General features: G+C 36.1%; 1 protein-coding gene across 4 annotated transcripts in view; it reads right to left on the bottom strand.

Annotated features, from left to right (window-relative positions):
- The window catches only part of LOC101097234 (disintegrin and metalloproteinase domain-containing protein 18-like), a 139348-nt gene that overhangs the window by 116383 nt on the left and 10883 nt on the right, over positions 1 to 12082 (bottom strand). For all 4 annotated transcript variants that reach the window (XM_006930702.4, XM_045055527.1, XM_045055528.1 and 1 more), the window contains exons 3-5: positions 10271 to 10326; positions 7201 to 7279; positions 795 to 871 (exon numbers count right to left, since the gene is read on the bottom strand). In XM_006930702.4, the coding sequence (XP_006930764.2) occupies positions 795 to 871; positions 7201 to 7279; positions 10271 to 10326 (212 nt within the window). The remainder of the gene's footprint in view (positions 1 to 794; positions 872 to 7200; positions 7280 to 10270; positions 10327 to 12082) is intronic.

The raw sequence follows: 12082 nt of genomic DNA, 5'->3' as shown, positions 1-12082 counted from the left end.
ACCTTAGCTTTGCTCATATATTAAATAACAACATATATTTAAAAGTATTTTGTATTACCTGTATAGTAGTCATATTCATTCAAGATTTATTAAATAAGGCCAAGTATTTGTTGAAAATCAAGACACTTGTTGAGAATTCCAGGAACAAAGGTCATTTTCTTCCAGAGATTAAAATAAGGGAAAGCAGGTATAGAGAGTGTACCTCTAAAGAGGGGGTATCTATGAAAAGCCACATTAAATGGATGCCAATTTTTCTGAGATAACATGAGTAAGTTCTAGACACCAGGCAAACAAAAACAAAAGGAAGTTAGGGAGAGTCTTTTTTTCTTTGCTCTGGGCCAGTCTTCCTCTGATAATACCTTTCTCCTGCCACTAACACTGATGAAAATCACTTATTCCTGACTTTTACCTCTGAGGTACCTTTTTAATTAATTGTTTTATGCCTGATACTGAATACACCTAAACTGAAAAAATACAATATGCAGCTATTTAAATGACAAGTTAATATCATTTCCTATAACTACTTGAGACAATTAACATTGCAACAATATTATTTATTTCTAAAATTTCTTTTACGGAAACTATCCCCTTCTGCACAGTGTCTTAAAATAATACCTGCAGTCAGAATTCCCTGGTGTGATTTCACTTGAACAAGCACTAAATAAAGTCCAACTATTAATATTAGTATTAAAAAGTGAGGCCATCATAAAGGAAACTTTCAGAATGTGGATCCTCTTTACCTTCCCAGATTTATGTCTGCTAGCCACTAGTTTTCCATGTCAAAGATGCTATACCTGAGTCCAGAACAGATACTGAGTGTTGCAAGTGAATTTGGAAAATTTGCAATATATCCTTGGTAATGGCAATGTATCTGAAAAACAATATAGAAGGGTAAACAAATAAATTATTTATGATTAAAAATGTATTTGCAAACTTTACAGAAGATTAAAAATGTCAAAATAATTAAAATAAGATTTATATATAGATAGATTTATTAATGTAGAGTTTCAAGGAAAAAAGGTTTCTGACAGTCCTGTTTATTCTGTACCATCAATGTGCCAATGAGTACTCTCAGCCTGAGTTTATCTCTCTCACATACCATTTAAAAATTTTTTCTAATGTTTATTTATTTTTGAGAGAGAGAGACAGAGTATGAGCCAGGGAGGGACACAGAGAAAGGGAGACACAGAATTCGAAGAAGGCTCCAGGCTCTGAGCTGTCAGCACAGAGCCAGATGCCGGGCTCAAATTCACGAACTGTGAGATCATGCCCTGAGCTGAAGTCAGAAGTTTAACTGACTGAGCCACCCAGGCGCCCCATCACATGACATTTTTTTAAATTTAAATTTTAGTTAGTTAATAGACAGTGCAACATTGGATTAGAATCCAGTGATTTATCACTTACATACATGAATACCCAGTGTTCACAAGTGCTCTTTTTAATACTCATCCATCTAGCCCATCTCCCACCCACCTCTCTCCATCAACCCTCAGTTTGCTCTCTATTGTTAATAGTCTACTATTTATTTCTCTCTCTTCTCTTCCCTCTCCTCCCCATGAGCTCATCTGTTTTGTTTCTTAAATTCCACATATGAATAAAATCATATGGTATTTGTCCTTCTCTGATTGACATATTTTGCTCAGCATAATACATTCTAGCTCCATCCACTTGTTGCAAATGACAAGATTTCATTCTTTTTGATGGTTGAGTAGTACTCCATTATATAGAGAGACCATCTTTTTTTATCCATTAATCAATTGATGGACATTTGGGCTCTTTCCATAGCTTGGCTATTGTTCATAATGTTGCTATAGCCATTGGGGTGCATGTACCCCTTCGAATCTGTATTTTTATATCCTTTGGGTAAACACCTGATAGTGCAATTGCTAAATCATTGAGTAGTTCTACTTTTAGTTTTTTGAGGAACCACTGTACTGTTCTACAGAGTGGCTACACCAGTTTTCATTTCCACAAACAGTGCAAGAGGGTTTCCCTTTCTCCACAACCTTGTCAACATCTGGGGTTTTTTAGCCATTCTGACAGGTGTGAGGTGGCATCTCATTGTGGTTTTGCTTTGTATTTCCCTGATGATGAGTGATGTTGAACATCTTTTCATGTATCTGTTAGCCAGCTGGATGTCTTCTTTGGAAAAGTGTCTATTCCTGTATTCTGCCCATTTCTTTACTGGGTTGTTTGATTTTGGGTATTGAGTTTGATAAGTTCTTTATAGATTTTGGATAGTAAGCCTTTATCAGATATGTCATTTTTTAATATTTTGAATATTTTGAATATCTTTCTCCATTCTGTAGGCTGCCTTTTAGTTTTTTTGATTGTTTCCTTTGCTGTGGAGAAGTTTTTTTTATCTTGATGAAGTCACAATAGTTCATATTTGCCATACTTGCCTTTGGTGATGTGACTAATTAGAAGTTGCTATACCCAAGGTCAAAGAGGTTGCTGCGGTGGTATTATCTTCTAGGATTTTGATGGTTTCCTGTCTCACATTTAGGTCTTTCATCCATTTTGAATTTATTTTTTTGTATGGTGTAAAAAAGTGGTCCAGTTTCTTTCTTTTGCATGTTGCCTGCCATTCAGTTTTCCCAACAGCATTTGTTGAAGAGACTGCTTTTTTTCCATTGGATATTCTCTCCTGCTTTGTCAAAGATGAGTTGACCATATAGTTATGGGTCCATTTCTGAGTTTTTAATTCTGTTCCATTGATCTACATGTCTGTTTTTTTGTGGCAGCACCATACTGTCTGGATGAATATAGCTTTGTAATATAGCTTGATGCCAGAATTGTGATGCCTCCAGTTTGTTTTTCAGAATTGCTTTGGATATTTGGGGCCTTTTCTGTTTCCATACAAATTTTAGGATTGTTGGTTTTAGCTCTGCAAAGAATGCAGATGGTATTTTGATAGGGATTACATTATGTGTAGATTGATTTGGGTAGTATAGGCATTTTAACAATGTTTGTTCTTCCAGTCTATGAGCATGGAATACTTTTCCATTTTTTGTTTGTCCTCTTCAGTACGCCCAATACCTTCCATAGTTGTTGTATAGTTTTCAGAGTGCAGGACTTTTTACCTCTTTGGTTTATTCTGAGGTATATTATTATTTTTTGTGCAATTGTATATGGGATCAATTCCTTGATTTCTATTTCTGCTGCTTCATTATTGGTGTATGGAAATGCAACACATTACTGCAGGTTGATTTTGTAACCTGTGACTTTGCTGAATTAATGTATTAGTTCTAACAATTTTTTTGAAATCTTTCAGGTTTTCTACATAGAGTATGATGTCATCTACAATTAGTAAAAGTTTGACTTCTTCCTTGCCAATTTGGATGACTTTTATTTATTTTTGTTGTCTGAGTGTTGAGGCAAAGAATTCCAGTAGTATCTTAAATAACAGTGGTGAGACTGGACATCCCTGTCTTGATCCTGACTGTAGAAGAAAAGATCCCTGTTTTTCCTCATTCAAGGTGATATTAGCTGTGGGTCTTTTGCATATGGCCTTCATGATGTTGAGGAGTGCTCCACCCATACCTCCGTTGTTGAGGGGTTTTATCTACAATGGATGCTGTATTTTGTCAAATGCTTTTTCAGCATCTATTGAGAGGATCATATCGTTCTTATCCTTTCTTTTATTAACATGACGTATCCCACTGATTGATTTGCAAACCTGTACCACCTCTGCAGCCTAGGAATAAGCCCTACATGATCGTGGTGAATAATTCTTTTAAAGTACTGTTAGATTTGATCTGCTAGTATCTTGTTGAAAAGTTTTTCATCCAGGTTCACCAGGGATATTGGCTTATAATTCTCTTTTTTAGTGGGGTCTTTGTCTGATTTTGGAATCAAGGTAATGCTGACCTCATAGAATAAGTTTGGAAGTTTTCCTTCCATTTCTATTTATTTTGGAACTGGTTCAGAAGAATAGGTATTAACTCTCCTTTAAATGTCTGTTCAAATTCTCCTAGGAAGCTGTCTGGTCCAGGACTCTGTTTGTTGTGAGATTTTTGATAACTGATTCAGTTTCTTTGCAGGTTATGTGTTCAAATTTTCTATTTCTTCCTGTTTCAGTTCTGGTATTTTGTGAGTTTCTAGGAATTTGTCCATTTCTTCCAGATTTCCCAGTTTGTTGGCATATAATTTTTCACAGTATTCTCTTATAATTGTATTTCTGTGGTGTTGCTTGTAATCACTCCTCTTTAACTCATAATTTTATCTATTTGGGTCCTTCTCTTTTATTTTTGATAAGGCTGGCTAGGGGGTTATCAATCTTGTTTATTCTTTAAAAAAAACAGCTCCTAGTTTTATTGTTCCCTGGGTATTTTGTTCATTTGTTTCTATACCATTTATTTCTGCTTTATTATTTCCCTTCTTCTGCTGGCTTTAGGCTTTATTTGCTGCTCCTTTTCTAGCTCCTTCAGGTATAAGATTAGGTTGTGTATTTGGGACCTTTCTTGCTTCTTGAGACAGGTCTGAATTGCAATATACTTTCTTCTCATGACTGCTTTGCTTACCCCAAAGGTTTTGGACTGCCATGTTTTCATTTTCACGACTTCCATGTATTTTTTAATTTCCTCTTTAATCTTCTAGTTAACCCATTCCCTCTTTAATAGGATATTCTTTGACTTCTGTGTATATGAGGGCTTTCCAAATTTTTTCTTCTGGTTGACTTCAAGTTTTATAGTGTTTTGTTCTAAAAATATTCATGGTATTATCTTGATCATTTTGTACTTATTGACAGCTGATTTGTGACCCAGTATGTGATCTATTCTGGAGAATGTTCCACGTGCACTTGAAATGAATGTGTATTCTGCTGTCTAGGATGAAATGTTCTCAATATTTCTGTTAAGTCTATCTGGTGCTGTGTGTTTTCCAAAACCAATGTTTCCTTGTTGATACGCTTAGATTATCTGCCCATTACTGTGAGTGGTTGTCAAAGCCCCCTACTATTATTTTATTATTATGAAAGAGTTTCTTTATGTTTGTTATAATTGATTTCTATATTTGGGATCTCTCAAGGTGGGGGCATAAATATTTATAATTGTTAGATCTTCTTGATGGACAGATCCCTTAATTATGATATAATGTCCTGCTTCATCTCTTCTTACAGTGTTTGTTTTAAAGTCTATTTTGTCTGATATAAGTATGGCTACTCCAGCTCCTTTTTGATGACCACTAACATGATAGATGGTTCTCCATCCACTTACTTTCAATCTGGAGGTGTCTTTAGGTCTAAAATGAGTCTCTTATAAACAGCATATAGAGATGGGTCTTGTTTCTTATCCATTCTCATACCCTATGTTTTTTAATTGGAGCGTTTAGTCCATTGGCATTTAGAAGAAGTATGGAAAGATATGAATTTAGTGCCATTGTGTTGCCTGTAGGGTTGATGTTTCTGGTGATGTTCTCTTGTCCTTTCTTGTCTTTGTTACTTTTGGTCTTTTTTGTTTTGTTTTGTCTTTTCTCCACTCAAACAGTCCCCATTAAAATTTCTTGCAGGGCTGGGTTAGTGGTCACAAAGTTTCTTAGTTTTTGTTTGTCTGAGAAACTTCTATTCTGAATGACCCCCTTGCTGGATAAAGAATTCTTGGCTGCATTTTTTTCCCACTTAGCACATTGAAAATATCCTGCCACTCCCTTCTGGCCTGCCAACTTTCTGTTGATAAATCTGCTGTAAACCTGGTCTTCCCTTGTAGTTTAAGAACTTTTTTTCTCTTGCTGCTTTCAGGATTCTTTACTTGTCTGAGTATTTTGTGAATTTGACTATGATATGCCTTGCTGATGGTCAGCTTCTGTTGAATTTTTTTCAATTTTTTTAAACATTTATTCATTTTTGACAGAGAGAAACAGAGCATGAGCAGGGGAGGGGCAGAGACAGAGGGAGATGGAGAATCCAAAGCAGGCTCCAGGCTCCAAGCTGTCAGCACAGAGCCTGATGCGGGGCTTGAACCCACAGACCATGAGATCATGACCTGAGCCAAAGTCGGACACTTAACTAACTGAGCCACCCAGGTGCCCCAGCTTCTGTTGAATTTAATGTGAGTTTTCTATTCTTGGGTTTTGATGTCTATGTCCTTCCCCAGATAAGGGAAGTTTTCAGCTATGATTTGCTCACATAAACAAACCTTCTGCCCCTTTTTCTCTCTCTTCATTTTCTGGAACTTCTATGATACAAAATGTCCTTCCTCTTTAAAAGGTTGCTGAGTTCTCTAATTGCTATATCATGATATTTGGCCTTTGTATTCCTTTTTTTTTTTCAGCTTCATTATTTTGCATAATTTTATCTTCTATATCACTGATTCACTACTCTGCTTCATCCACCTTCACAATCATGGAATCCATTGAGATTGTAGGTTATAGATTTTTTAATTTCAGCCTGACTAGATTCTAGTTCTTTTATCTCTTCAGAAAAGGATTCTCTGGTATCTTCTATGCTTTTTCAACCACAGCTAATATTATTATAATTGTGGTTTTATTTATATATGTAAGTTTATTTATTTATTCTGAGAGAGAGAGAGAGAGAGAGAGAGAGAGAGAGAGAATTCATGAGGAACAGAGAGAGGGGGAGAGAGAGAGAGAATCCCTAGTAGGCTCTGCACTGAGAGTGGAGAGCCCAACTTTGGCCTTGAACTCACAAACCGTGAGATCATGACCTGAACTGAAACCACGAGTCATATGCTTAACCAACTGAGCCACGCAGGCACCCCATAATTGTGGTTTTATATTCTAGTTCAGACATCTTACTTATATCTGTGTTGATTAAACCCTGGCCATGAGTTCTGTTCTTTCTTTTAGGGTGAGTTTCTCCATCTTGTCATTTTGTCCAGAAAAGAAAAGACAAGGAAAAAAAAGAAAGAAAAAAAAAACATACAAACAAACAGAACAAACACAAAAAGCAGGAAACAAAAAACTAGATCCTGGGTGTGTTTTGGTCTGCTGTGTTCAGAATGATTTGATAACTATTTAGCTGTGTTCAAGGGATGAGACAAGCTTAGTGGTCCTCCACCATCTTAGCTCCATTTCTCTCACTTACTATTTTTATGTACAACAATCAACCACATAACAGGTCAATTATATGGAATAAAATATTTGTATTAAATTGTCCTCATGGAACAAACATATCCCAATGATAATGGTATGGCCACTTCAATAAACATATGATAATAAATATCTAAGCCATCTTAAGCTTACCTTAAAATATGATGACTCTGAATGCAAAAATCCAGTTTCATTATATGTATAAACCACAAAGTTCTGGGATAAGAATGAGCTAACAAAAACAAAAATAAAAAATGGTCAGTCATGAACTTAATAGGAATATAAACATTACTATAATAAAGATAAATGTGAAATATACTGGATTTATATAATAATATGCTTTAATTAGAGTAATTTTAATGTGGCATAACAGTTTAAATTGACAGAACTAGCATATCAGAAAGTTCAGCTTTTCGTAACACTGGAACAGACTGAAATCCTCTGTATCAGTGTGTGCCTGTGTATATCTTCATCCAACATATATTTACTGAGTACCTACTGACAGATCCTCTTCTAGACATTAGGATACAGCAGTAAACAAAAGACAAAACCACTGGTTTTCATGACAGTAAAGGACACACACTGCTAGCATGTTAGATGTTAAGCATGTTACTAAATAAGGCCTGGGTGGGGCGCCTGGGTGGCGCAGTCAGTTAAGCGTCCGACTTCAGCCAGGTCACGATCTCGCGGTCCGTGAGTTCGAGCCCCGCGTCAGGCTCTGGGCTGATGGCTCGGAGCCTGGAGCTTGTTTCCGATTCTGTGTCTCCCTCTCTCTCTGCCCCTCCCCCGTTCATGCTCTGTCTCTCTCTGTCCCAAAAATAAATAAACGTTGAAAAAAAAAATAAAAAAAAAAATAAGGCCTGGGTGAAGGAAGTTGGTTGCAAAGTGTAGATAGGTTGCAAAGTGTAGATAGGTTGCAAAGTGTAGATAGCATAGAAAAGCTCACTGCATAGAAAAGCTCACTGAATAGATTGAGTAGAGACCTAAAAACAGGCCACATGGATTTGCATAGATATGTTACTCCAGACAGAGTTAGGAGAAAATCCAAAGACCATGAGGCCAAAATATGCATTCTATATATAAAGAACAGCTAGGGGAAGATGTGACTGGAATGAAATGCTGATTGAAGATGAGAGACAGTAGTAAGAGATGGTGTCACAGAGATGAGAAGATTTTGAACAAATGATATGATCAGATTGATACTTTATTTTTTTTAAGTTTTACTTATTAAGTAATCTCTACACCCTATGTGGGGCTCAAACTCATAAGATCAAGAGTCACATGCTCTTCTTACTGAGCCAGTCAGGGACCCTTCAGACCAACATTTTAATAGAGTCAGATTGAATGCTTGTTGAGAATTATCTGTAGGGCAAGTAACTAGAAGCAGAGAAAGCAGTTAGGCTCTTACAATCATCCAGGCAAGATATGATTGTGACTTGAACTAAGACAGTTAGCAGTGGTGGAGGTTCAATTATGGGTATATTTTGAAGACTGAACACCTGGAATTTAATAATCCACTGGGATTAATAATCCATTGTGAGGGAAAACAGAAGAAAAAAAAGATATCAAGGATGGCTCCAAGATTTTGTTTTGAGAAACTAGAAGAATAGAATTGCCATTTGCTTAGATGACTGTAGGAAGGATAGATTTTGAGGGAGGATCAGATGTACATTTTGGATATGTTAAGTATGAGAATTCTAGCAAACACTTGATAATCAAATAAGTAGTCAGATACAGGAATATGATGTCCATTGGAGAGGAATAAAGTAGGGATATAAATTGGAGGTAATCAATATTAAAGCTACAAGAAAGGATGAAATAATAAGGTCATTGAATGTAGCTAGGGAAAAACAAGATTCAAGAAAAGTACCATGGAGTACTCTAAGACTGGAAAGATGAAGAAGAATATAAAAAACAAACAAGTTGAAACAAATAGCCAAACAAAACTGAGAGAGTAAACACAATGGTAAAAGTTAAACCAGGAGTCCACAGTGTTCTGGCCAAATGAAGAAATGAAGCCAGATGAAGAAAGTATTTTCTGAGGATATTCTGATAAGCTACACAAGATGCTGCCATTTGGTAAAGAAAAGTGAAAATTAAAACATAACTGGCATTCAGCAACGTAAAGATCATTGATGGTCTTATCAAAAAATATTTCAGTGGAGTTGTACAGACATTAAAAACCAACATGAGTTTAATGGTCATGAATTAGATGGGAACAGTCATAAATTAAGTGGGTAGTTTTCTTTATCCTTGTTCAACTACAGAGATGCAGGCAGACAAAATGCAGTTGTTACAAATATATATTTTCAAAGATGCAGGCAAAGAAAAGGCTGTTTGATTCCACTTGCATGAAATGCTGAGAAAATGCAAATTAGGAGACACAAAATAGATTGATAGTTGCCTGTAGTTATGGGTGAGCACAGGGATTAAATATGAAACAGCGTGAGGATCTTATGTAGGATATGAAACATTCTACAAATGATTTATGGTTGATGGTTGCAGTGCTGCATACAGTGTAAAGTTATTGCATTATACACTTGAGTGAGTTTTATGATACATGAATGTACCCAATAGACTTGTTAAAAATAAATACATATATAATTAATACATTCATAAAATGTATGCCATTAATTGACTTTTCCACCAATAAACCACTTGATGTGTAACCATGTTTGACTTCACATCAGACATATTTATTTAATACATAAATTACAGTTCTTGGGTTCAATGGCTTTATACTCAATTGAAGATCTAGAAATAAGTAGCTTATTTTTTAATTTGAAAATAATAAGCTAGAAAATTAAAATATAACATTCTATTATACATCATTCTACTCTTCTATTATTCAAGACGTAATTAATCTTGATTGAAAAATAGAAAGACAGTCTACATTATATTGCATTCTTTAATTTAAACAGCGTACAAAAATATTTAAAATTAGGGGCACCTGGGTGGCTTAGTCAGTTAAGCACCCGACTTTGGCCCAGGTCATGATCTCACAGTTTGTGGGTTCGAGCCCTGTGTCAGGCTCTGTGATGATAGCTCAGAGCCTGGAGTCTGCTTTGGATTCTGTGTCTCCCTCTGTCTCTCTCTGCCCTTCCCTTACTCATGCTCTCTCTCTCTCTCTCTGTCTCTCTCCCAAAAATAAATAAAAACATTAAAAAAATTAAAAAATATATTCAAAATTAAAATCTAAGCTTTAATGGAAAATACATCTTACTGTTTTCTGAGATGCAGAGTGTATGGTTTTTCATCAATTGTAATGACATAAATCACCTAAAATAAAGCAAATAAATAAAGATGATTTAGTAAATCAGAAATACATAAACTGAAACACTATTTTTGTCTCATGTAAATGAAACAATTCATTTGGGGAAATGGGTTCAAGATAACAATATCAGAAGATCATGAACTCCTTTCTCCCATGGTTACAACCAATATACAACTACATATGGAGTCATTTATTCTGAAAAAGACTGGAAAACGGGATGCACAGAGACTCTATAGCAAAAGACAAAAAAGACAGCATTGAGATGGATAAGAGAGGGAGAGACACCACGTTACCAAAAAACAAAACAAAACAAAACAAAACAAAACCTACTCAAGCAGGGTGAAACATAATCGGGATGGGAAACAAAAATATCAAGGAATCAGAGGTTTGTGCTAAACAACAGATAGCTAAATTGTTAGACCCTACATAAGAGAGATGAGCCCCCTTAATGCTGAGGTTTGAAAAACAATAGATATTACATCCAGGAAAACTATAGAACTGTAGAGCATGGAGAACCCACTCTTAAAAAGATCACATGCAGAATCACTAAACCTGGGACCCAGAGCAAAAAATGCTAATTTGAAAAGCACCTGGACCATATGTGAAAAGACCCATTTACTAAACTTAAAGCACTTGCCAGAGAAGCAGTAAACTGTTGAACTTTCTCTGGGGACAGAGAAACTGGTGGGTGCCACATCTGCAACATCATCCTACTTTGCTAATGTCAGTGCTGGTGGGCACCATTTTTGGAATATCTCTCTAACCTGCTACAGTCTTTGGGCACACCCAACTAAGAACCATGTCCACACTATGGCATCACAACCATACTGTACAGCCATGCCAGGCACCAGCCCAACTCACCTTTGGACCTCAGTGCCACTGTATGATGTACCTGTGCTGGATACCAGCTCTGAGCACCCATGCACTGCAGATAGGTGTGCAGAGCATATACCTTGAGCATGATATCCCTTGAGCATGTTACTCTAGTGGTCAGAGGGAACTGTGCTTTCAGGGTTCTTGTTACAACTACAAAAAGCTGTTCCTTCAAGATTAGGAGAGGTAGCTGATTTGTCTAATACATAGGAACAAACACAGAAAGTAAGGAAAAATGAAGAGACAGGCAAATATGTTCCAAATGAAAGAAAAAAAAATAAGACTTCAATGAAATGGAGATGAGCATTTATCAACCTGATAAAGAGTTAAAAGTAATGGTCATATAGATGTTCACCAAACTTGGAAGAAGAGTAGATGAACACAGTGAGATCCTCAACAAAGAGACAGGAAATATAAGAAGGTTCTAAACAGAAGTCAAAGAGCTAAATAAGGACATAACTAAACTGAAAACTACACTAGAGGAGTTCAACAGCACACAGAACGAGGCCAAAGACTGGATCACTGAGCTGGAAAACAAAGCAGCAGAACTCACCCAGAGAGACCAGGAAAAAAAAAGAGCTAAAAAATGAAGATAACTAAGAGTCCTTAAGTACAACATCAAGTGGAATAATACTTAAACTATAGTGATCCCAGAAGGAGCAAAGAGAGAACGGGCCAAAACCTTAATTGAAGAAATAATGACAGAAATTTCCCTAATCTGAGGAAGGAAACAGACAGGTTCAGGAAGGCTAAGCAGTCCCAAATAAAATAAACCCAAACAGATCCACACCAAGATATAATACAGTTAAAATGGTTAAGTTTAAAAATAAAGAGACTCTTAAAAGCAGCAAAAGAAGTACAATGTACTATATGCAAGGAAATCTTGTA

This window comes from Felis catus, chromosome B1 (assembly GCF_018350175.1).
Source record: "Felis catus isolate Fca126 chromosome B1, F.catus_Fca126_mat1.0, whole genome shotgun sequence".
NCBI lineage: Eukaryota > Metazoa > Chordata > Mammalia > Carnivora > Felidae > Felis > Felis catus.
This window is presented reverse-complemented; position numbering and strand designations above follow the sequence as displayed.